The sequence below is a fragment of the Mesoplodon bidens genome, assembly GCF_964165515.1.
Source record: "Mesoplodon bidens genome assembly, chromosome: 9".
In the NCBI taxonomy this organism is placed as follows: Eukaryota; Metazoa; Chordata; class Mammalia; order Artiodactyla; family Ziphiidae; genus Mesoplodon; species Mesoplodon bidens.
The window spans coordinates 5,755,481-5,783,156 of record NC_138166.1 but is presented as its reverse complement, the minus strand read 5'-3'; the positions used below and the strand labels follow the sequence as shown (position 1 = coordinate 5,783,156).

Sequence of the window (27,676 nt, the reverse complement as noted above, 5' to 3'; positions counted from 1 at the left end):
TAGTAACACCTGTGTATAAGAGATAGCTATTCTCCTCTTCAGTCAAATATACACAGTTGGTAAGGGGTATAAGTTATGTAATATGACCTTTAGCCCACTGTTCTCTTAACACATCTTACAGCCTCTAATAAATATGTTTAAATATGCTTAGCTCTCTCCCAAGGAAGGGAGGACAAAGATTACTCAGTCTTCGGGTTTTATTCATGTTGGTAAAATGGCTTCTGAAAGTCTACCTTAGATTGCCTGCTAATAATCCTCTCATATTCTAGGTCCAGGGAGCACTGACCGTTTCTCTAAGTGTCATCTGCTATTATTGAACTGAAATGTTCATTACCAAATCAGACCAGTGGCTGGAGTTTTGCTTTTATATTGATTCTCCTGGATATTACATTAGCTCTAAGAAAGGGTACATTTTTGTCTTGCTGCTGTTGTAGTAATTTGTTCTTTACACTTCTCTTTTCATGTATAGCTCTTCATCTAAATTTTCATTTGGGGCTTATTTTAGAGGTGTAAGGCATTATAACCACTGAAAAAATGTGGAGATGCCCAAAGTGGAGCATGGAAGAAATGTAAATATACACTCCATCATAACTATTCTGAGAAAAACAGTAATAGAAATCAGAGGAAAACCTGTATACTTGCTGACTGAATATCTGGATTGGTCAAATCTACTGGGATAATTAATGAGGTGAATGCATATGTGATATAGCTTGAATAACCTTAATTCCCTGGACAGTTAAGATAACTAGAGCTTTAGAGACTTTAAATGGAACTTGGAATTCTCATGTTGGAAAGGTTTTATTTATTTGTTTACTTATGTATGTATGTATGTATGTAATACATGTTTCCTTAAGTCTGATATTTAAGTAAGGATTCTTAAATAGTAAAGAAAATGGGTTTAAATGCCTGAAATGTACGACGTAACTAAAAATTCACAGGCTAGGCTTTTAAGCGACAAGTGAACATCAATTATTTGTTAAACTGCCCATGATATTAATATATTGCAAGCCATCAGAGTTTTATGGCTTTATATTAAACAGTTGACTAAACAGTTGAGTTTTATAGTCCATTTTAAACAGTTGGGAAAGTTATTGAGTTTTATTAGTTTATGTTAAACAGTTGGCTAAATATTTGGCCACACAAGATTATTTACATTTCATATCAGAATAGACTATTATGGAATAATATGCCCTTTATAGTGTTTGCAAACTCATTGAATAGTCTAGGAGAGCTAAAAATTAATAATGTTACTGCAGCTAATTTATTTGTGAGATGTCTTTGCTCATCCTATAAGCATGTGACTCTCTTGGAAAAATAACAATTTCTGACATCATTTATATATTTGACCACAGAAAAATAGGATCTAATCTGAGTAGAAATTTATTTTAAACTATTCTGTTGAATGGGATTTATTCAACATATTTGACTATATCAGAAATGGTATAACTTTTTATTTTTTTATTGAAGTATAGTTGACATATAAAATTTTATTATTTCAGGTGTACAGCTCAGTGATTCGACATTTATATGCATTATAAAGTGATCAGCACAGTAAGTCTAGGTATAAAATCCTAAGGTGGCTACGTATGTCAGGGCCAACAGGTAGATCTGTGTCACCACTACACAGTCACAGCAAAATGGCTTAACCAAGTCTTTCCCTGGTACCCAGTTCTGAAAATAGATTAGGGCAGATGCTTGCAGATAAAAAGTATATGCACAGAGGTCATTCTAAATCCCTTAATTGCTTGTTATTAAAAACAGAATCAAAAGGATTTACAACCACAAGGGAAGCTGGGTCTCTAGACTCCCATAATTGTTAATACCATCATATATTTCCTACTAAATGTGTGTGTGTAACTTAAAATGCCCACTAGATAATTCTCTGATTATTGAATAATATAATTTTTAAAGTCATTAAAGTAAATTCTATCATGAGAATAAATTAGACATCATCTTATATAGCTTATAATTTTGGTAACATTAACCATGAACATACCTGAAACAAAGGTATAGTTATACATGAGTTACTGCTCTGTGAGGTCTAATAGAGAATAACAAAACTAACAAAGCTAAGTTGGGATATAGCTGCTGGGTAGACAACCAGACTCACTGCTAAGCTGTCTCATACTCCCACAGAAATGAACATAGTGCACATGATTCAACTTTAAATTCAGAACAATTATAATTTATTTCATATCATGGATCCACTAAACACTGTTGCAAATAGTTATGTAACAGGTACAAAATCTAAAGCTCTATGTTGTAATGGTTGGTGACCTCTTTTCCCTAGTTTCCATATAGTTTTATGTCCTTTCAGTTCTATTTTTTAATCATAAAGCAATCAGGAAGAAAGGACTTCTCTATAACTGATAAATCCTTGTAAATATGTAAGTTCTTTGCCCTGCGGAATTATTTTTTAGCAATAAAAGGGCTCACATTTGCATTGCATTTTCTGTTTACTTAGTAACTTCTGTAAAGAGAATGAATTTTACCAGTTTGACAGTTGGAGTTCTGGTTTGATAAGAGCTCTAAGGAAATTTGCATTAAATTAGGTGATACATGAGGATGATACAATATTTTGATAGAGAGAATTTTTTCATTTTGATATTCCTGTTTAAAATTCTACAGTTCTTGAATTTAATATGTAAATTAAGTCTTTAGTTTTAAATAGTCTTAGGATGATTTATGCTATGTGAATACAAATCAATGCTAATGTGAGTACCTGGGCACTTACTGAAACGAAGTTGGAAGGTACCTTATTTTTTTTACAATTCCTATTTTGAAATACTATGAAATGTTACACTGCAAAAGCCTATGTGCTTTAGGATAATCTTATTTAGCACTTGAAAAAAAGTGATTTAGCTGTGAGAATTTATTAAGGGATTAATATATCTCAATTGCTGTGACTAAATTTAAAAATGTGTTTAAATGATTAAAATAGTTGCTTAAAAGTATGTATAGCTGTGTTTTTTATGTTTCATAGTAAAATTTAAGTATTTTCAAAATTTTATTGTTTAAATATTTGTTTTTAGAGAAATTCTCCACATTCTCTTCCTCATAGGCAGTGCCTTTAATAACACACCCTCTTAAGCCAGAGAGAAAGCAAAACCTATTAAGAAAACAAAAGAGCTCAAAACCTGTTTTAATGGGTGCGAAAGAGGTAATAGTTGCATAGTATAGAAAATGTTATGTCAAAATAAGTCTTAACTGAGCTTCACAATCCAATTCACAAGCATCTTACATTTTAGCATCAATACTGTAATAGAGAATTAGCAAGCCCTTTCACATTCCTTCATAAGGGCCGGTGATATATGAAAGTAGAATAGATCACTTATACAACTTAAAATGGTTTACAAAATCAACCAAAGAATTATAAAAGGACAGAAAAATGATGATACACCAATGAAAGTCTAGCATCCTAATGCAAATGCTGTATAATATTCAAAAAATTATTTTTAAAAATGTGTGAATATGATACTACTTGGTACTGAGTGAACTTGATGTTTCAGGAAATGAACGTGATTTTCTGAGGTTTTGTGTGTTCATTGGCAATTGTCGCATCTAGCCTCATTTTAGAAACACAACTGGTGAAGTACCACAGAGCCCTGACAACTGAAAGATACACCTCCCCAATAGACTGTCATTTTATTCCCCCTTCCCTCTTCTCTTTGAAGGGAATTGTGAATGACGAACAACACTGGAGGAAGCACTTACTGTACAGGAAAAGAATAGTTTCCAGCCCAATTTACCTTATAGCCCATCAGTGATAAGCAGTGTAAGAAGTGTGATATTTGAAGTTAGGAAGATATGCATTTTAATCACATTTCTAGCACTTCTGTGTATGATCTTGGGGAAACCTTTTACTTTGTTTTAGCCTCCATTTCTCGATCCAGGATCAGAGCATTTTAGGCAAGGAGAACAGTAAGTGTGAAGACTCTAAGGCTTGGAATGTTCAAGGAACAGATATATTAAAAAGATAATTCATGCTAGTGACTATTTCTGACAAAATACTAAATTGGTTGATGTTGTAGAGAATGACCAGGATTGGGTCATTCTGGGTGTTCAATGTGCGGCATTAAGTGTTAAAATTGGCTTATTATGATCCAGACAGTCTAGGATCCAGAAAATTCCATTTGCTTATGTAAGGTAAGCGAACACCAAGTTATAACTCTGTGCTGGTACTTCATTTCAAATAATCTTCACAACAACCTCATGAGGCAAGTAAAGAAAAAGTAGCTTTATTCCTCAAAAACTGCTGCTAATTAATGGAGAACCTGGGATTGGGACCTTGGTAGGATCAGCCCCAAGGCCTACACTCAGCTTCTAGTCTGTGTTTCAGTGAGAAATTTGGAGAGGAGAAAGGAGAGTAAGAGAGAAAAGTGAGTGTGCCACAAATGCATGGACAGGCTTAGGAGGGGCAGAGAGGAGGAATTGGACTTGGGTTCTCAAAGGAAAACTCTGAAAACTGGACCAAAGATCAGGAGTCTGGAGAAAGTAGTTGCTAAAGAGGAACTATACCACAGTGATGACAAGCCCGAAGACAAACAGCTTACGTTTGTCAAGAGAGATGTCCGTCCCAGTCTTTGCAGTTCCTTTATCCTGGTTTGATCATTGGTTCATCTTTCAGAAAATTAACTATTTGTGGGCCTGAAAATACGGGGTAAATTTTGAAGGGCTTTCTTCCATATTAACTTGAAAGTATCCTGGCCATCCATGTAATAACTATTCTAATGAGATATTATGTGTCAGTAGTTTTAATACTTAAAAAATATTAAACTTTGATCCCACTGAAACAAATTGTCCTCATAAATGGATACAAGTCATGTCACTTTTTTTTTCATTTTTTATACTTTTTAAAAATATTCCCGTTATCGCATACATGAATGACTGAACTATGTTTTTACTGATGTTTTTTCATTACCAAGGGGGACATCTAGGACATGGTTTTAATGTTGAATACTCCACCTCATCCGCAATCATAGGGAGAAGTACTTAAGTGTCAAGGGACATTTTCTAACACTATGGTATGGATTTCTCTTTCTCAGTATAGTCAATGAGTAATTTTACAATAGAATTTCTAGGAGTGTCTTGATAATGCAACAGCAATGAAAATAATGGACTCATTTTTATACACAAACCATGCTTATTAAATAGGCCTTGTTATTCCAGTAAATAGCGTCACATTCAAATAATTCTCAATTATTTTCATTTTTTTTAAACTAAGAAAACAAATTAAGAATATTTCAAGCAAATGAGGGAGTAGGAAGGCACAGGAAATATGATCCCTGGCACCTGTTGGTTAAATGTTATTTAAATATATTTCCTTTTTTTTTTTTTTTTTCAATGTAGGATATCAGTTTCAACTATGAGGAAAATAAAATCTAGCTCCCACCTACTCAAGACAGAGGCATTTTTACTGGAGGGAAAGGATGAGGCTCAGCATGAGGGTTGGCATGTAGAGCTACAGGAGGGCAATGAAAGACAGTGGTACTGAAAGTACCTGAGGCCTAGTGAGCATGCCCAAGGACTCACTGCACTTGACCATGGGTTAGAGCTCTTCTCCATGAAGAAATATTGTGTCTGATGCATATTTCTGTTGAGAGTTCAAAAAGACATTGGATCATACCTGAAATGCAAGTCTTTAAAGGAGAATTGAGTTTCAGTGATTCTAGTTGTTTTCACTCGAGAATGTAGAACATCTTGCTCATTTGGGATGTAGCCAGGAGCTGCTATTCTGTCCAGATCGTTCAGGTAGCTAATAAGGAAAACAAACAAAATAGCATATATAATTTTAACTTTGTACTAGAAGATATCAGTATTGAGTACAAATGAATGTTTACTTTAGAGTCCATTAAAATTATTAAACTCCACACTGGTGCTTTTCACACTCTGCTCCCAGAATTACAAGAACATGGCGGCTGGGATGTTACAGAGCACTGAGTGTGACACACAGCTGACCTGTGGGACCTTTTTTTAAAGGCAACTGGATGAATGCTGCCTTAGCTTGTATTTGATAAGGATGATGTGATGGATTCACTGGCATCTGAATAGACATTTGAGAAGAAAGCTCTCCTTATAGGACTTAGATCTTCCCCAAAAATGCTACCTTGTAATGATGGTCACTAGACTAGTCTCAAAAGGCTGTTGTTTGTATGTAGGCACTTCAAAGTTTAAGAGAGAGACTGGTTTTAATATCATAATTTGATGGTGGTTGTGTTGTTTCTCCTGGATTGTTTAGTTTAAGAATCGGAATCGTTTTCATTAAGAACCATGACTATATCTGGTTAGCTCAGTAACAGAAGAAACTTTTGACTTTCTTGCTGGTTCATGCTGGAACTAGTTCATGAAATTGCTGACCCACTCCCGAATCACACTCCTGGGGATAGAAAGCTGAATTTCCACACTGTATCCTCTCCAACCTCCTCTTCGCTTCCATCAGTGCCTCAGTGTGTCCTTCACTCTTCACCGGAGGCCATATTTAAAAACCCTACTGTTACCAGGAGAAATACTGTCCTTCTGCTGCCCACAGGATTTCTCACAGGTGGTGAGAGGCAGGAGTGAATCTGATTAAGCTGTGTGCTCTAGAAGAGTCTGTTCGATTAGAGGAAACAAACTGTTCTTAGCTTCATCCTTCAAACCAGATCATGTCTTTGGACTAAAACAAACTGTATCACTGCTTTAAAAACAGTTGAAAATCACTTATTATACACTTTTGATATTAAGGCTTTAGGAGCTTAGCAATATGGCTATTTCTATAAAATTGTTAAATAGAGATAGTAATAGCTTGGTAAGGTTTTTATGACAAAATTGCCCATTATATTGAACCAAGTTTATACATATAACCTAAATAGAAAGATCATGATGGGCATGTATCCATCTAGACAGAATTTGAGAGGTATAATCTAACTGAATATTAGTTATTACTCAACAGTTGAAGTTTTCAGGGAATAAGCTAAAGAGCTGTTATGTGTTAGCGCCTAACACAATGCCTTGAAAGCCAATGCTATTTTATTTTATTTTTTTAATAAATTCAACAGCAATATAGATAATTTATTCTTGGAGGAACTTTCTGATTTTAAGCTGAAATAAACTAAGAATTGCCAAGTGCCTCAAAGGGATTTTGGCCAAGGACCAATAGACAATCACACTCAGAAACACATATATGTATAATGGGAAAATTTATCACCATGTTTTATTCTAATAAAGTTTAATTTTATTAAAACAGACAAATCAAGATAGAAATATCAGAAGAAAGTATTGGAAAAATGTTCTAGTTTATGTATTTTTGATTTTTGAAGGCAGGTCCTTGGTGAATTTCCTGTTAACTCAGGCTGCATATGTGGTAGTATACTACTGGTCAGCTCATGCAGGAGCAAAAACCAAACCAAACCAAACCAAACAAAAACATACCTGCCATGATAGAGATTAAATTCATTTTAATGATAGCTAAATGAATGCTTTGGTAAGGACACATTTTAATGTACTTTTATTTGCATGCATAAGTGATCTCAAGCAAAGCAGAAGCAGTAGCAGAGTGACAAATTTGCATTTAAGATGTTCATTTTAATAAACAAATATAGAATTTGGGTGCTCAAGCCTGTGGTCTAAAACTTAAACCAGAGGCCCTGAATACATATAGCTCAAATCACTTAAAAAATATCTGATTCTTTTTCTAATCATATAAAAATAGTATTCTCCTAGTAAAGTCCATGTTGAATCTTAAAACCTGGAGTTTAAGTCACACACTGGACAGTCCAATCAGCAAACCATGAAGTATTAGTTAAAATTTTTCCCACTGTCATGACCCTTTTCTTTCAGTTTGCTAGTACTGATTAGGGGAGAGGTGTTATGTTGCCAACAAACAACATTCTCTGATTAGGACTCACCTCTTTGCTGGCCTCAACTTAAAGGGTTGCTAGGTTTGAGAGAATAACAAATATCTCACTTTCACACACAAAAAATGGATGGATGGATGGGTGGATGAATAAATAGACAGAAGGAAGGAAGGAAAGGAAAAGAAGGAGGGGAGGTAGAGAGGAAGAGAGGAGAAGGAAAAGAAAGACCCCTGCCCTATATAATGCATATGAAATAAAATGGATGTGTTATCAATCTGATAGTGTATTTAGTTTTAAAACATGAATATAATTATTTGAAAGAAAAAAATCGGCTGTTAATTTTTGGAAGAAAGCAAAGGCCATTCAACTATTTTTCTTAGCAAGCTTTTGCTTAATCTTCCCTTTAAGAATCCCTAAGGGAAAAGAAAGTTAACATTTAAATTTTTAAATTTTAAATGAAAACTTTCTTTTTCCTGTCGTTATTCTACGGCTCTTTGCAAATCGATGTGGGTGGTTAAAAATCATTACATTACTGGCGAGGTTCACAAAAATGGATGCAAATAGATATTGTGTACCTTTGTTAAACTTGAAGAACAGACAAATGCTTTTAATATGAATCTGAAATGTGATAGTCCCAGTATAAAATATATTTTATGTGTCAAAACAAAGAAAAAAGCTAAAATTAAAGGTTAGAAAGTCTAGGAAAAACAATAAAAAAGTCATTCTATTTGCCCATTTGGGGTATACAATCTGTAAAATTTTTTTGTTATCAAAGAGCAAAGAATTTGGTAAACATAATGATAATATAATTGCAAATACAAGTTACATTATTTTAAGGGAAAACGTTTAACCAGTAATGTGTATCTGAAACTAAATGTATGCATTACGAGTATTGAACTATCCTTCTCTTCTCTCCCCAGAACATTGCTAAGCAACATTTTATGAGAATATTCCGTAATTCAGTTTCTGATTGTGACTGCCTTTATTAATGATTCATATCAAAAAGCAATGTTTTCCTTTTTTTTTTTTTTTACATCTTTATTGGAGTATAATTGCTTTACAGTGGTGTGTTAGTTTCTGCTTTGTAACAAAGTGAATCAGTTATACGTATACATATATCCCCATATCTCTTCCCTCTTGTGTCTCCCTCCCTCCCACCCTCCCTATCCCACCCCTCCAGGCGGTCACAAAGCACCGAGCCGATCTCCCTGTGCTATGCGGCTGAAAAAGCAATGTTTATACTATAGCGTAGTATTAAAACATTGTTGATGTAATCACAGGATGATATCCATTCTCTAGGTCATCAGAGAGATAAGGCAGCACTTTCCTCCAAGGGCAATATGTCCATTGGATTTTGTAATTTAAAATGAAAACGAATGAGCAATCACAGAAGACTGTTGTTATGTTTTCCTAGAGTTTGTATGGTTTGTTTTCTCTCCATAATCCTCCTACTCGTTATGCTTAAAAATCTGAAGCATCATGCAAGTCTTACTGTTCTGTCCTCAAATAATCTTTCATTTGTTTAACTTTTACTTAACTGTTTTTTAAAGTACTGCTAGCATGTTCTGTTGGGAGCCTCAGAAGAACTGCTATTTATACCCTTTTACACATTCATATGCATGGACAGCAATATAGAATAAGTATTTACATTATATTTACATGCATGTGCACACATGCTTATAAGCATTTAACCATGGGATAGGTCAAGGAACACTTACTAAAATGGAAATTTAAAATCATTTTGATAATGAAATTATAAACATTGTTACAACATCCTAATTTCCTTATGGCTAAACATTGCTAACTGGTTGATGTTAGTTGTGAAAATTATGTAATCTTGCTTGAGACTCAAAAAGAATCCCACAATATACAAATGTTTTTCAGATCAATACATAACTTTCTTCTAAAATGCTATATCATGCCCATCAAACCAATGGAGCCAAAGCATGTATCATTAATAAGGTTATTTTAGAAGATGATTTTGGTAACTTGAATAGAGATGAAGTGAATAGCCCAAGACCTCAGTGTGCATGTTACCAGTCTGTGTTCATGTTGAACTTAGTGTGTAAGGATTAAATCTTTTTAATTGGGAGAAAATATTTACAACATATATATCTTCTCAGACATATAGGTTCAAAATTAGTTATTTAAAATGCTCCTGTGGTTATGTTTCTTGCATCTTATTTACAGCATCTTGATCTTTTTTTTTCTTTCTCTTCACTTGCTTTTTAGTATGATAAAATGTAAAGCCATTTACTTTCATCATTTGTGATTACAAATGTAGAGCATACAGAGTTACAATTCTTAAATGTAAATATTTCAGCTACAGTTCCTGTCAAAATGCATTCACTTACTAAGCTGCTGAGTCTTTGAGCTGATATTCAGATGCCCTTTCAAAGCAGGCCTGAATTCCTGGATCTCTCCACAGTCGTTTTATTACCTCAGCCAATTCAGGCATCATGCTGCCATCTTCCAAGGTATTTGTTATCGCATAAAGTTGTCTTTGGTCTTCCTATAGCATTGTTTTTGTGAGAAGGATAAAAATACGTTGTTATTTGGGACCACATATTCTTTTTTTTCCAATAGAGCATTTCAATTTGGTGATTCTTATTTCATTCAGTAATAATTTCATTGAGCATCTAGTCACTATATTTTTAGGTTAACACATTAGAACTCAAGTTCCTTATAATGATTGGCTCATGTCCAGAAAAGTTTTTCATTGCAAAAACTGTGAACTGTTACATGGAGAAATTAGGATATTTTGGTATATATCACTGATTTCTAAATGTGATGTAAAAAGGGATAACAGTATTTTAGTGTGAGTCCACTGAGCTTCTAGACAACCAAAATGCATGCTAGTGTCAAAGGATAATGAACCTGATCTAGTCAGACACATTGTCTTCCTTTGATTATGGCCATATATTTTCCAGGAAACAAAAATACCAAGTAAGAATTAGAGTAAAAAAGGAAATTAAAACTGAGTACTCTAAAATTAGAGTTTAAAAATGTATTGATATACAGTATTATTTGCCATCACATACCTCTTTGTAATCATAAAAATTAGCAATGGTAAACTTTTTTATTTAATTAATTAATTTTATTTTTGGCTGCGTTGCATCTTCGTTGCTGCAAGCGGGCTTTCTCTAGTTTCAGCGAGTGGGGGCTACTCTTCATTGTGGTGCGTGGGCTTCTCATTGTGGTGGCTTCTTCTGTTGCAGAGCACAGCCTCTAGGTGAGCAGGCTTCAGTAGTTGCAGCACACGGGCTCAGAAGTTGTGGTGCATGGGCTTAGTTGCTCTGTGACATGTGGGATCTTCCCAGACCAGGGCTCCAAGCTGTGTCCCCTGCACCTGCATTGGCAGGCGGATTCTCAACCACTGTGCCACCAGGGAAGCCCAGCAATGGTAAACATTTTGATCCACCCAGTTTTTGAACATCCTTGTAGGTGTTGTCACTTACGTGCCTTTGGGGCAAATCGATAGGGCAGAGTTGAGACTTCATTAGGAAAAGAGATGGGAAGGAAGTAAAGTAAAAAGAGGAAAAGGAGAAAAGAAAAAGCAAGCATTGTGTTACTCCTGATGGGATATTTGGAAGTGACAAGAGCAGAAGGCAATAAAAGTTTGAGTCAATAATGTAGTCCACAGTTTACTTAAACTAATACTCAACAACTGGTTTATGACAAAAAATTTTTGATTAACAATGTGGATTTCAGGGCTTCCCTGGTGGCGCAGTGGTTGAGAGTCCTCCTGCCGATGCAGGGGACACGGGTTTGTGCCCCGGTCCGGGAAGATCCCACATGCTGTGGAGCGGCTGGGCCCGTGAGCCATGGCCGCTGAGCCTGCGCGTCTGGAGCCTGTGCTCCGCAACGGGAGAGGCCACAACAGTGAGAGGCCCGCGTACCACAAGAAACAAACAAACAAAACAAAGAATGTGGATTTCAGACTAATTCAGTTATTGACCATGATGCTAGACCAAGCAAATGAAGAAATCTGGGCTCAAATCTTGGTTGTCAGACTCCAAATCTCATTCTCTTTCTTGCTCAAACTCTTTTGAGTGTGTATTATTATAACAACTCACATGACATTTAGCACTTGTAATATTTTACATAGTCCTGACAACAGTAGTCACATAGACACAATATTTTCTCTGTCTTACAAATGATGAATCTAAAACTTAGAGGTAAATTTGCCAAATCAATGAAGACAATAAGCATTAAAGAGTCAAACCCAAACGTATTTTCTGCAAAATCAGGTGGATACCAGTGAAGTATGTCCAATAAGAACCTGGTGACTTTCTGATATAATTCAATTTATTATTATTTGAAATCTATGACAGGCTTCTGTCACCATTTTACTAGAAATCTGCTCTTTGCATGAAGAACCAAGGGTATAACTCTCATTGTTAAAGAGAGGCTCTGTTGAGGCTAAAAACCTTATTTCATCTTTCTTTACAATCGGATTTTATTGCCAAACCAAACTGATCAGATGACCACTAGGCAACAAACTTTAACTGGCCCAAATCAAGGGCTTTGATCCTATTTTATTGCATCAACAAAAGGTGAACTTTAAAATCCTTCTTCCCGATTAGTTTGATGTGATAGGAAATACAAATTAGTGAAATATGATCCGATCACTTTGCTGGCATCATCCTATTTGCTTCCTTCCACACTAAAGTGCCATTTAGGACAAATGATGCAGTGCAACAGCTGCTCAAACAGTGTTGTCCCTAAAGGGAAAAAAATCACATGCCTTGTAAGCTTTACAAAACAAGCTATTATATACTTTTTCATTCTTTTAAATAGTTACCATTTTAAATTTACATATACTTTATTTGTAGAGGTATCAAGAATATAGTCTCACCTTGAGCATTTAAATGTCATGAAGCCCTTTTTTTTTTTTTTTTTTTGCGGTACACGGGCCTCTCACTGTTGTGGCCTCTCCCGTTGCGGAGCACAGGCTCCGGACGCACAGGCTCAGCGGCCATGGCTCACGGGCCCAGCCGCTCCGCGGCATGTGGGATCTTCCCGGACCGGGGCACGAACCCGTGTCCCCTGCATCAGCAGGCGGACTCTCAACCACTGTGCCACCAGGGAAGCCCATGAAGTCCTCTTTGATCATCATTTATTATTAGCTTCCCCAAGGGCAAGCCATCCTATCAGTTTGGTTTTGTCTTTCAAGACCTTTTATATTTTAGTGTACTGCATGCAGAGGTAAAGTTGATGGTGGTGATTTTCAAACCAGGCTGCACATTGTAAACATGTGGGGTACTTTTAAAAAATATATCGATACCAGGACCCCAACCCAAACAAAATGAGTCTGAATCTCTAGGTGTCACGGTCTGCAAAGGTAGTTTTAAAAATCTCCCAGGTATCTCAAATGTGCAGCCTGAGTTGAGAAAACTGGCAACATATTTTTTTTTAACCATAAATAATATTGTATTAGACATACTGCAATTCAATTCTTGAAGTTCTTCTACAGTTATCAAAGGGTTGATGATAATGAAAGAGTCCAAATTGATATTGTTTAAGGGATTGGGCCCACCAATGAAATTTGAATTTTTGAAATACATCACACCAAAATTAGCAGCTATTATGAACAGTCTTCTATATAACAGCCAAATTGATTGAACATCAAACTCCTACCTATTATCTTCCAGATTAAAAAAAAAAGAAAAACTCCAGTAATTTCCCATCAAACTCCAATAAAATTCCAAATTCCTTACTGTGACTCACAAGGCTCTACAGTTTTAGCCACGTCTTCCTTTCTAATTTTATTTCCTGCCTCCCCCCTACCCCTGCACTTTTGTCCCTCTTTCCTCAAGACACACTGGACTCCTTACTATTCCTTGAACTCTCCAAGCCCCCATTTCAGAGCTTTTGAGAATGGCTGATCTCTTCGTGTGTTTCCTGTGGCTCACTTCCTACTTCATTGAAATCTTCCCAAATCTTCATCTCTTCCCAAATACCACCTCCTCGAGAATGCCTTCCCTATCACCCTTTTTTTCATTCTTTCATCACTTTCTAGCCCCTTAACCTCCTTGATTTTTCTTCATAGCACTTATTTTTACCTATATAGTACACAGTTCTTTATATCTTTTATATTAGACTATAAGCATATGAAAGCAGAGATTTTTATTGTTTTGTTCATTTCTATATCCTTAAAACCAAGAACAGAACCTAACACATAGTACATGTCCCTGAAATATTGTTGAATGGATGAATCAGTAAAATGAATATACTAATTAGCTCAGACCTCATGTTCTAGAGAAATTTTAAGGGATGTGTAATAATTTTCCAAAAGTTTCAAATAATTCACAGTGGGTATGAGTGGCATCCTAAAGAAATTTTTTTCCCCTATCATGTATTTGGAAAAGCTTGGGAATTATGGTGGTTCTAGAATAGCTCATTTTCTTAATGTTGGATAGTTCTAGAATTATGTTGCATAGAAAGTTAAATATATGTTTCCTCAACAAGTTACTCAGACTTTCTTCATCAATATTAGGGACCTCAGATGATCCTAGAACCTTGTGGAACTCATTCTGAACCCTAGAATCATATTTCAAAAGGTTGTGGAAAAAAATATTGATATATCAATGGAAGGAAAGGATATCATAGCCTAATAATTTGCAGAACTGTCAGGTTCAGAATACCACGTTTTAACTATAGGATTTTCAGAGCCTTTGCTTACAAATACTGTTGGTAAATTTCCAATAAGTTGTTATAGTACATATGTATCCCAAACTTATTTGATTACAGAACTTTTATCATAGAACATCTTGAGGAATCAGTGTTCTTTAGTTGTAATTATAGGATTCACTTCATAGGGTGCAATGTCAAAGATGGTCACAACACCCAAAATGTGTAATTAAAGTGTTAATTTTCAGCATTCTTTTATGTTGGTCTAGTGATTGCTTTAGATGCTCTAAAATAGAATATAGGAATATTCAGAGAGAGTGAATGCCTTTATTATTTCCCCCTCGTGTTTCTTCAACTTTACCCTCTTTAAAAGTTATATACTCATGAAATTAGTTTATCAAACATTAAACCAAAAGAAACAAGAATGACCCCCCTTTAGCTGTATTCCCCTTCAACTACAGATTCTCTCTCTCAGCGATAGTTCTTTAAACTCTGTTCTCATATCTACTCATTTCTGAACACACTTCTTTGGATTCTGCATTCACAACTTTTCTGAATCCTCTCCCATAATCTCTACATTATTAAATCCATTAGATTCTTTGAAATATACTACCTTCTTGACCTCTTAAGACCTTTCAATTTAGATCACCTTGCTTTGGAACACTTCACTCAAATTCCATGATTCCATATTCTCCTGGTTTTCCTCTTACTGTTCCATCATTTTCTCCAAAGTTTCCTATTCCTCTCAAATGACCGGAAAACGTTGGAGTTTTTCAACATTGTTACCTACATCTCCATTCTCCTTAGTGCCCTTCTCTTCTCAATCTAAGCACTTGATCTCTTCCATCCCATCCCCTTCCTTAATGTCAGTTATATGCCTTAGTGTAAGGGTATGGCAGTAACACTGAGACTTAAGTCTCTAACCAAATATCCCCTTTGAACTTCAAATGCACATTTTCAACTGTTCATACATGTGGATGGCTCACAGAATTACAAACTCAGCATTTCCAAAGGGAAATTTATTAGTTCCGCCCCATCCTCATTAGTGATAGTCTTCCCTTTCTCAGTAATTCTCTCTACACATGAGGAGGATTTAGTTCCATATCTAGCTATGCTGCTCTTTTGAAATAGCTCATGCTTTGTAATTATTTATTCAACACCAATCTTTCTTCTCTAGAGGGCAAATACTATTTCCATCTCATTTACTGCTGATTCCTCAGTATATTCCTAGTGTCCAGTCAGATGTCTGCCATATAAATAATAGTGTAATGAAAAAAAACTTTTTCAAATGGTATTGGATATGTAGACTTCCATACATAAGTGTTAATGAGCCTACATTCAATGTGATTATTGGAAAGTAAAAATACCTAATATTTACTGGGGGCTTACGTTCTTCAATACTTTGTGTTTATGTGGGTTTCTTATGGTTTTGCTTCCTCCTGTAATGGTCATTGTAATTTAATGATGAAAGCACTAACACTGAGTGGATGAAAAATCTGAAACCTAAGTAACTTGTCCAGACTTACCGAACCAGTGACTAATAAAGCTCATGTATATTTTCAGTTAGGATACTTTCTCTCTTTGAATGGCAATCTGTGTGATGATGTACAAACTGTATAAAATAAATCGAAACATATAAACTGTATAAGTAAATTGAAAGCTAAATTGAAAGCCATAGGACACCAGATCTCTGAAAGCCACACATAAGCAAAATGCTTAGCAATTATCTGTTGAATAAACAGTTTAAGCCAGGTAGAGAGTGTATTAATCTTAAAATCAAATACTGAAGAATGTGATTAAAACTGCTATAATCTACATTAATCGAAATCAAAATGTGAGCTATATAGTACCTGACAACTCTGATGCTTGATACTTGAGGACATAAGTACTCCTAAGAAGTTATGTCAATTGCTTAGTGCCGCTTAAGTTACTCTGTTTACACCATTTAATGTAGGGTTTGAATAAATAACATTTATTTCTATTTTGTAGTTAGCATAATGGTAGCAATGTACAGTCTGTTTTCACTCCACCTGCATGCCAGATCATTAAGACTCTTAACCAACACATTTCAGGTATTTAGTGACGACTGGCATCACTAATTTGCAAACATTGGGCTGCATGAAACAAAAAATACATTTAAGTAGCAGTGGGCAAGGTTGTGATGCAAATAAATGGAATATTACACATGCAGATTCAAACATTGCTAAATCATCCTCAAAGGATTGCAGAAGGTAAACCTGTCTGAGGAACTATTATTGCTTAGAAGGAAGAAAATAAAAGAAATAATGCTAATTGTTAAAAATATTTTTACAAAAATCCTTGTATAGGGGAAAAGCACTATAATGGAAGCCAGGAGAAGTGGGTTTTCCCCTAAACTCTGGCTATTTAATGCAGGTCAACTTGCTAATCCTCTCTGGCCCTTCTTTTTTTTTTTTTACATCTTTAAATAAGGGGATTATACTGGTTGTCTCTTAAGGGTCAGTCATTAGCTTTTTACTTAGCAAGGTTATTTCTTTTCAAGAGAAAGATTTCAATATTCTGAGGACAAAGATACACACAGAGTTCTGAAACTTTTTGTAGTGTTTATAACATGATGTCTAGAGGAAATGAAGTAATTTAGCAAAACATTCACGTCTTGTCCTATTATTTAAGACACACTGGAAAATAGGAGTGCCTACTTTCTATTTATAACAGTAACAAAGGCATTCTCTTTAATGGCGGTAATTACCCTCTGTTAAATCCATTGTCACTGTTCATGGTGTGTACCTGCCACTGAGTTCTTAAAGTTGAAATGCCTAGACATTTAATTTGGCTGAGCTCTTCTTTCCCTTGCACTCATTCAATCAGAGATCAAAGTTTTACTACTAGTTTTGGAATATACACCTATTGAAAGTTAATGTCTTTGTGTATGCTAATCACTTTTTTTGCATAATATGTTCTTGTTCCTTTCTGTTTTTTTTTTTTTCTTATTGCTTTTAAAAGTGCTTGTGTGTTCATCAGGCATCATTTGAATGACATATTACTAAGGATTTGTGTTGCATCCATACACATAGAGGCTTTAGCATAGGGGGAAAAAAACAACACAAATGCCTCCCAAGATATTAGAACCTTCAAATACAAGGACTCTTAGTGAAAGGAGTAAAGGCAGTACGTATACCTATTATTTATTGTTTTCAATATTTGATTGCCAATAATGGCTGTATTTCTACTTCAAAAATGGCCATGTTTGTCCTGCTGTAGCAAGCAATTAAATAACTTAAATAAGTGAATAAAATAGTCAAAGGCTGTAGAAAAAAAACAGTAAAATGTCTTTATGGATAGATCAGGAATAAGTTCATTAAAGAAATCCCAGTTCTCTGTCAAAAATTGAAATTAGAATATTACTTTAATTATTATATTTAAATGGCAATTATAAATAAACTTGGGGGCATTTAGGTTTTCTTCCTGGAACAGATTCTGATTGCTATACTTTTCTCATAGGATGAGGAAATATCTTTCACCAAGCAAATTGACAAAAGCACAGTTAACAAAATCCAGCTGTAGTGGGACTTAAGCAATATTGCTTTTTAAGGGCTGCAATTGATGTGAGACAGCTCTCTGCCTGGAAGTTCATTCCTAGATCTGTTCAAATTAAAAAGCATTTACTGGGCATTTTCAGTAACATATTTCATGCACTGAAGAGAATGAATGAATTATAAAAGTCCCTCCTCCCTAGAAACAGACTAGTGCTCCATTGCCCCATACAGTAGCCACCAGACATGTTAATTAAGTAAAATTAAAAGTTTAGTTCCTCAATCACACTAGCCACATATGGAGAGCACAGATGTAACGTTCCTGTCACCCCAGAAAGTTCTATTGGAGAGTAGTAGATTACAGGAAGGTAGGGCATGAAATCCTGTTTTTGTACAGTGTGATTATGTTTAGCAAAAATCCTGGCAGGTGGTATGATGAACTAGAAAAAGTGATCAACTCTATTGGGAGTGGTTGTAAGGGATCAGGGAGACTGCCTGGCAGCAGTGATGATCAGCTGATTTTTTCAAGGATAAATAGTTATTTCCAGAGTCAAAAGGAAAAAGAACATTTTAGGCAGAAGGATCTGTGTGACCAAATAGATGCTGACAATCATCAAGCTTTCAGTATGTGCCAAACATTGTTTTAAGTGCTTTCTATGTCTTATTTCTTACAATAAGCCTTAATTTAAAGTAGGTAAAATTATCACCTACATTTTACAGGTAAGAAACATAGGCATAGATACATTAAGACACTATCCCTGACTAAAAATGTTAGTGTGTAGTACAGCTGTTCAACAAACACAGTTTGCTTTTAGAGCCTGTGATCTTAGCCACTAAGTTGTATTGCCACCCATAGCATGGTAGTCCACAGAACTGTTTTAGTCCTGCATTTCTGAAGCAGGAAGTAGGAAGGGGGAAATTATGGGATGTTAGGATGAAGAGATAGGCAAGAGCTGCATTCTGAACTGTTGATTTACCACGTCTCGGAGTTTCATCTTGATAGCATAGGTGAAGCATTCAATTTATAAAGGAGATACAATCATTTTTTCAGAGATCAGTTGGTGGCAGTGTGGATAATGCAGTGGAAGGAAGAGAGGGGGAAGTAGAAACAACACAGCAAGATGCCGTTATTAATCCAGGTCAGAAATGCTGAGGTTTTGAACTAAGGCAGTGACAGTAGAGTTAAGTGACATGTTGGGAAACATACCTTACATAGATGTAGCATAACTTGGTAAGAGAGTGAGGGGTCAGTATAACGACACCTAGATTTATTTCTTTAGAGGCTGCTGTTGCTGTGATTCATTGTAGGGGACTATAGCCCAGATGGACAGATAAGTTTAATGTTGTTTATTCTGATGTAGACCTATCCACAGAATATAGAGGTAGATATTATCTGCTTCCCTAGTTCAGACAAAGTGTCTGAGTTTGGAAGAAATATTCTGGTACAGTCCCCTTGAAGATGATTGTGAAAATCGGTGGACTTAAGCAATTTTCATGTGATGGAGGCATAGAGTAAGCAGAGAAGAGGACCTGATACAGTAGAGACACCAACAGTGAAGATGTAGTCAAAGAATCGGGGAGGATAGTAGAGTTTGGAGGTGAACTGGGAAAGGGAGTGATCCTAGAAGCCAGGGTAAAGTTTTAGGAGGGAAAAACTCAATGAAGTCAAGTGGAATTAAAATAAGGACTCATGAGTAATTCCTAAAAAATGGCAATTAGGAAATTATAACTGACATTTATAAGGGCAATTTCTGTGACATGCCAGAGACAAGAGCAATGGAAATGGTTGAAGGACAGATGGAAAGTGGAAGAAGAGAGCTAGTGCTCACTGTTTTTTTTTTTTAACATTTTTATTGGAGTATAATTGCTTTACAATGGTGTGTTAGTTTCTGCTTTATAACAAAGTGAATCAGTTATACATATACATATGTTCCCATATCTCTTCCCTCTTGCATCTCCCTTCTTCCGACCCTCCCTATCCCACTCCTCTAGGTGGTCATAAAGCACCGAGCTGATCTCCCTGTGCTATGCGGCTGCTTCCCACTAGCTATCTATTTTACGTTTGGTAGTGTATATATGTCCATGCCACTCTCTCACTTTGTAACAGCTTACCCTTCCCCCTCCCCATATCCTCAAGTCCATTCTCTAGTAGGTCTGTGTATTTATTCCCATCTTACCCCTAGGTTCTTCATGACCTTTTTTTTTCTTAGATTCCATATATATGTACTAGCATACGGTATTTGTTTTTCTCTTTCTGACTTACTTCACTCTGTATGACAGACTCTAGGTCCATCCACCTCACTACAAATCACTCAGTTTCATTTCTTTTTATGGCTGAGTAATATTCCATTGTATATATGTGCCACATCTTCTTTATCCATTCATCTGTTGATGGACACTTAGGTAGCTTCCATCTCCTGGCTCTTGTAAATAGAGCTGCAATAAACATTTTGGTACATGTCTCTTTTTGAATTATGGTTTTCTCAGGGTATATGCCTAGTAGTGGGATTGCTGGGTCATATGGTAGTTCTATTTTTAGTTTTTTAAGGAACCTCCATACTGTTCTCCATAGTGGCTGTATCAATTTACATACCACCAACAGTTCAAGAGTGTTCCCTTTTCTCCACACGCTCTCCAGCATTTATTGTTTCTAGATTTTTTGATGATGGCCATTCTGACCAGTGTGAGATGATATCTCATTGTACTTTTGATTTGCATTTCTCTAATGATTAATGATGTTGAGCATTCTTTCATGAGTTTGTTGGCAATCTGTATATCTTCTTTGGAGAAATGTCTGTTTAGGTCTCTGCCCATTTTTGGATTGGGTTGTTTGTTTTTTTGTTATTGAGCTGCATGAGCTGCTTGTAAATTTTGGAGAATAATCTTTTGTCAGTTGCTTCATCTGCAAATATTTTCTCCCATTCTGAGGGTTGTCTTTTGGTCTTGTTTATAGTTTTCTTTGCTGTGCAAAAGCTTTTAAGTTTCATTAGGTCCCATTTGTTTATTTTTGTTTTTATTTCCATTTCTCTAGGAGGTGGGTCAAAAAGGATCTCGCTGTGATTTATGTCAAAGAGTGTTCTTCCTATGTTTTCCTCTAAGAGTTTGATAATGTCTGGCCTTACATTTAAGTCTTTAATCCATTTTGAGTTTATTTTTGTGTATGGTGTTAGGGACTGTTCTAATTTCATACTTTTACATGTACCTGTCCCATTTTCCCGGCACCACTTATTGAAGAGGCTGTCTTTTCTCCACTGTATATTCTTGCCTCCTTTATCAAATATAATGTAAGCATATGTGGATGGGTTTATCTCTGGGCTTTCTATCCTGTTCCATTGATCTCTATTTCTGTTTTTGTGTTAGTACCATACTGTCTTGATTACTGTAGCTTTGTAGTATAGTCTCAAGTCAGAGAGCCTGATTCCTCCAGCTCCATTGTTCATTCTCAAGATTGCTTTGGCTATTCAGCTATTTGTGTTTCCATACAAATTGTGAAATTTTTTGAACTAGTTCTGTGAAAAATGCCAGTGGTAGTTTGATAGGGATTGCGTTGAATCTGTAGATTGCTTTGGGTAGTAGAGTCATTTTCACAATGTTGATTCTTCCAATCCAAGAACATGGTATATCTCTCCATCTATTTGTATCATCTTTAATTTCTTTCATCAGTGTCTTATAATTTGCTACATACAGGTCTTCTGTCTCCTTAGGCAGGTTTATTCCTAGATATTTTATTCTTTTCATTGCAATGGTAAATGGGACTGTTTTCTTAATTTCTCTTTCAGATTTTTCATCGTTAGTGTATAGGAATGCCAGAGATTTCTGTGCATTAATTTTGTATCCTGCTACTTTACCAAATTCATTGATTAACTCTAGTAGTTTTCTGGTAGCATCTTTAGGATTCTCTATGTGTAGTACCATGTCATCTGCAAACAATGACAGCTTTACTTATTCTTTTCCAATTTGGATTCCTTTTATTTCTTTTTCTTCTCTGACTGCTGTGGCTAAGGCTTCCAAAACTATGTTGAATAAGAGTGGTGAGAGTGGGCAACCTTGTCTTGTTCCTGATCTTAGTGGAAATGGTTTCAGTTTTTCACCATTGAGGACGATGCTGGCTGTGGGTTTGTCATATATGGCCTTTATTACGTTGAGGAAAGTTCCCTCTATGCCTACTTTCTGCAGGGTTTTTTTTTCATAAATTGATGTTTAATATTGTCGAACGAATTTTCTGCATCTATTGAGATGATCATATGGTTTTTCTCCTTCAATTTGTTAATATGGTGTAACACATTGATTGATTTGTGTATACTGAAGAATCCTTGCATTCCTGGAATAAACCCCACTTGATCATGGTGTATGATCCTTTTAATGTGCTGTTGGATTCTGTTTGCTAGTATTTTGTTGAGGATTTTTGCATCTATGTTCATCAGTGATAGTGGCCTGTAGTTTTCTGCCTTTGCAACATCCTTGTCTGGTTTTGGTGTCAGGGTGATGGTGGCCTCGTAGAATGAGTTTGGGAGTGTTCCCCCCTCTGCTATATTTTGGAAGAGTTTGAGCAGGATAGGTGTTATGTCTTCTCTAAATGTTTGATAGAATTCGCCTGTGAAGCCATCTGGTCCTGGGCTTTTGTTTGTTGGAAGGTTTTTAATCACATTTTCAATTTCAGTGCTTGTGATTGGTCTGTTCATATTTTCTATTTCTTGCTGGATCAGTCTTGGCAGGTTGTGCATTTCTAAGAATTTGTCCATTTCTTCCAGGTTGTCCATTTTATTGGCATAGAGTTGCTTGTAGTAATCTCTCATGATCCTTTGTATTTCTGCAGTGTCAGTTGTTATTGCTCCTTTTTCATTTCTAGTTCTAGTGATTTGAGTGTTCTCCCTTTTTTTTTTTTTGATGAGTCTGGCTAATGGTTTACCAATTTTGTTTATCTTCTCAGAGAACCAGCTTTTAGTTTTATTCATCTTTGCTATCATTTCCTTCATTTCTTTTTCATTTATTTCTGATCTGATCTTTATGATTTCGTTCCCTCTGCTAACTTTGGGTTTTTTTTTTTCTTCTTTCTCTAATTCCTTTAGGTGCAAGGTTAGGTTGTTTATTCGAAATGTTTCCTGTTTGTTAAGGTAGGATTGTATTGCTATAAACTTCCCTCTTAGAACTGCTTTTGCTGCATCCCACAGGTTTTGGTTCATTGTGTTTTCATTGTCATTTATTCCTAGGTATTTTTTTTAATTTCCTCTTTGACTTCTTCAGTTATCTCTTGGTTGTTAAGCAGTGTATTGTTTAGCCTCCATGCATTTGTATTTTTTATGGATCTTTCCCTATAATTCATATCTAGTCTCATAGCATTGTGATCGGAAAAGATACTTGACACAATTTCAATTTTCTTACATTTACCAAGGCTTGATTTGTGACCCATGATATGGTCTATCCTGGAGAATATTCCATGGGCACTTGAGAAAATTGTGTATTCTGTTGTTTTTGGATGGTATGTCCTATAAATATCGATCAAGTCCATCTTGTTTAATGTATCATTTAAAGCTTGTGTTTCCTTATTTATTTTCATTTTGGATGATCTGTCCATTGGTGAAAGTGGCGTGTTAAAGTCCCCTACTATGAGTGTGTTACTGTCGATTTCCCCTTTTATGGCTGTCAGTATTTTCCTTATGTACTGAGGTGCTCCTATGTTGGGTGCATAAATATTTACAATTGTTATATCTTCTTTTGGCTCGATCCCTTGATCATTATGTAGTGTCCTTCTTTGTCTCTTGTAACAGTCCTTATTTAAAAGTCTGTTTTGTCTGATATGAGAATTGCTACTTCAGCTTTCTTTTGGTTTCCATTTGCATGGAATATCTTTCTCCATCCCCTCACTTTCAGTCTGTATGTGTCCCTAGGTCTGAAGTGGGTGTCTTGTAGACAGCATATATATGGGTCTTCTTTTTGTATCCATTCAGCCAGTCTGTGTCTTTTCCTGGAAGCATTTAATCCATTTACATTTAAGGTAATTATCGAAGTGTATGTTCCTATTCCAATTTTCTTAATTGTTTTCAGTTTGTTATTGTAGGTCTTTTCTTTCTCTTGTGTTTCTTGCCTAGAGAAGTTCCTTTAGCATTTGTTGTAAAGCTGGTTTGGTGTTGCTGGACTTCACCTTTTGTGTGTCTGTAAAGGCTTTAATTTCTCCATCAAATCTGAATGAGATCCTTGCTGGTTAGAGTAATCTTGGTTGTAGGTTTTACTCCTTCATCACTTTAAATATATCCTGCCAATCCCTTCTGGCTTGCAGAGTTTCTGCTGAAAGATCAGCTCTTAACCTTATGGGGATTCCCTTGTGTGTTATTTGTTGTTTTTCCCTTGCTGCTTTTAATATGTTTTCTTTGTATTTAATTTTTGACAGTTTGATTAATATGTGTCTTGCCGTGTTTCTCCTTGGATTTATCCTGTATGGGACTCTCTGTGCCTCCTGGACTTGATTAACTATTTCCTTTCCCATATTAGGGAAGTTTTCAACTATAATCTCTTCAAATATTTTCTCAGTCCCTTTCTTTTTGTCTTCTTCTTCTGGAACCTCTAAAATTTGAATATTGGTGCATTTAATGTTGTCCCAGAGGTCTCTGAGACTGTCCTCAGTTCTTTCATTCTTTTTTTTAAATTCTGCTCTGCAGTAGTTATTTCCAGTTTTGTCTTCCAGGTCACTTATCCGTTCTTCTGCCTCAGTTATTCTGCTATTGATCCCATCTAGAGTATTTTTAATTTCATTTATTGTGTTGCTCATCGTTGCTTGATTCATCTTTAGTTCTTCTAGGTCCTTGTTAACTGTTTCTTGCATTTTCTCTATTCTATTTCCAAGATTTTGGATCATCTTTACTAACATTATTCTGAATTCTTTTTAAGGTAGACTGCCTATTTCCTCTTCATTTGTTAGGTCTGTTGGCTTTTAAGCTTGCTCCTTCATCTGCTGTGTGTTTTTCTGTCTTCCCATTTTGCTTATCATACTGTGTTTGTGGTCTCCTTTTCTCAAGCTGCAGGTTCGTAGTTCCCATTGTTTTTGGTATCTGTCCCCAGTGGCTAAGGTTGATTCAGTGGGTTGTGTAGGCTTCCTGGTGGAGGGGACTAGTGCCTGTGTTCTGGTGGATGAGGGTGGTTCTTGTCTTTCTGGTGGGCAGGTCCACGTCTGGTGGTGTGTTTTAGGGTGTCTGTGACCTTATTATGATTTTATGCAGCCTCTCTGCTAATGGATGGGTCTGTTTTCCTGTTCTGCTAGTTGTTTGGCATAGGGTGTCCAGCACTGTAGCTTGCTGGTCATTGAGTGAAGCTGGGTGTTGGTGTTGAGATGGAGATCTCTGGGAGATTTTCGCCATTTGATATTATGTGGAGCTGGAAGGTCTCTTGTGGACCAGTGTCCTGAATTTGGCTCTCCCACCTCAGAGGCACAGCACTGAGTCCTGGCTGGAGCACCAAGAGCCTTTCAGCCCCACAGCTCAGAATAAAATGGAGAGAAAATAGAAAGAAAGAGGAAAAAATAAAATAAAGTAAGATAAAATAAATTTATTAAAATAAAAAATAATTATTATGAAAAAAGTTTTTATAGTAAAAAAAAAGAAAAAAGAATGGATGGACAGATCCTAGGACAAATAGTGAAAGCAAAACTATACAGACAAAATCTCACACAGAAGCATACTCATACACACTCACAAAAAGAGGAAAAGGGGTAAAAATAGTATATCGTGCTCCCAAAATCCACCTCCTTAATTTGGGATGATTCGTTGTCTATTCAGGTATTCCACAGATGTAGGGTACATTAAGTTGATTGTGGAGCTTTAATCCGCTGCTTCTGAGGCTTCTGGGAGAGATGTCCCTTTCTCTTTGTTCGCACAGCTCCCGGGGCTCAGCTTTAGATTTGGCTCCGCCTCTGTGTGTAGGTCACCTGAGGGCGTCTGTTCTTCGCTCAGACAGGACGGGGGTTAAAGGAGCAGCTGACTAGGGGGCCCTGGCCCACTCAGGCCGGGGGGAGGGAGGGGTACAGAATGCGGGGCGAGCCTGCAGCGGCAGAGGCCAGTGTGACGTTGCAGCAGCCTGAGGCGCTCCGTGTGTTCTCCTGGAGAAGTTGGCCCTGAATCCTGGGACCCTGGCAGTGGCAGGCTGCATAGGCTCTCGGGAGGGGAGTTGTGGAGAGTGACCTGAGCTCACTCACAGGCTTCTTGGTGGCAGCAGCAGCAGCCTTAGCATCTCATGCCCGTCTCTGGGGTCCGTGCTGATAGCCGCGGCTCGTGCCCGTCTCTGGAGCTCCTTTAAGCAGTGCTCTTAATCCCCTCTCCTTGCGCACCAGGAAACAAAGAGACAGGAAAAAGTCTCTTGCCTCTTTGGCAGCTCCAGACTTTTTCCCGGACTCCCTTCCGGCCAGCCGTGGCGCACTAGCCCCCTGCAGGCTGTGTTCACACCGCCAACCCCAGTCCTCTCCCTGGGATCTGACCTCTGAAGCCCGAGCCTGAGCTCCCAGGCCCGCCTGCCCCGGTGGGTGAGCAGACCAGCCTCTGGGGCTGGTGAGTGCTGGTTGGCACTGATCCTCCGTGCGGGAATCTCTCCGCTTTGCCCTCCACACCCCTGTTGTGCTCTCCTCCACGCCTCTAAAGCTTTCCCTCTCCGCCACCCACAGTCTCCGCCCACGAAGGGGCTTCCTAGTGTGTGGAAACCTTTTTTCCTTCAAAGCTCCCTCCCACTGGTACAGGTCCCGTCCCTATTCTTTTGTCTCTGTTTATTCTTTTTTCTTTTGCCCTACCCAGGTACGTGGGGACTTTTTTGTCTTTTGGGGTGTCTGAAGTCTTCTGTCAGCGTTCAGTAGGTGTTCTGTAGGAGCAGTTCCACGTGTAGATGTATTTCTGATGTATCTGTGGGGAGGAGGGTGACCTCCGCGTCTTACTCTTCCGCCATCATCCGTGTTGACTATTCTTAATGGAGGCTCTGCTGAGAAAAGAAAAGAGGGATGGGGCAGAATGAGGAGAATGATGCTTTTTTTAATAATAGAAGTAATATTTGCTCATTGTAGAAAATGTGAAAAGCTCAGCAATATTCAAAATAAAAGTGAAATGTTACTTTAAATCCTACTACTGACAGAAAATTTTTCAATATTGGTATGTGTTTTCCCACTTTAAAAAATTACCTATTTGATCATAAATAGATAAGATAAAGATAAAGATTTCTATGCAATCTTGTATCTTGGTTTTTCACTTAACGTAAGTATTTTCTTTTATTAGGAGTTTCTCACCTACATATAACTTGTAATGAATGTAAAATATTAATTGAAGGGTAAATAGTCCTATAATTTCACAATCTATTTGTTGTGTTTTATTTTAAGGTACTTTATTCTTTCCCATATTTAATTATTTTAAATAAGACTGATATAACTATCTTTGTACATAAATTTCCATATTTTCATATTTATATTCTTTTATTTTTATACATTTTAACATTTAAATTATTTCATTATTAAAATGATCAGAAATGTATTTGGAAGATCAATAATTATTTTCCCAGCTTACTTTGTATATTAGAAAAATTATTTCTACAACTTTTCTGTAGCATATAATTTTACAGGTAGTCATGAGAAATATTCACTTCTCAAAACTTCACCCTATTGGGTAATATTATTTTTAAATTATTCACTGATTTACTAAGATGAAAAATAACTCGTTATTGCTTTAATTT

At 36.5% G+C, this 27,676-nt stretch overlaps 1 protein-coding gene across 1 annotated transcript in view; it reads right to left on the bottom strand.

Annotated features, from left to right (window-relative positions):
- Positions 1 to 27,676, bottom strand: part of GNAT3 (G protein subunit alpha transducin 3) — a gene marked incomplete at its 3' end in the record, with an annotated part of 59,084 nt that overhangs the window by 5,770 nt on the left and 25,638 nt on the right. Inside the window, 2 exon segments of the mRNA XM_081244415.1 lie at positions 5,627 to 5,755; positions 10,190 to 10,347. Coding sequence (XP_081100541.1) covers positions 5,627 to 5,755; positions 10,190 to 10,347 — 287 coding nt within the window.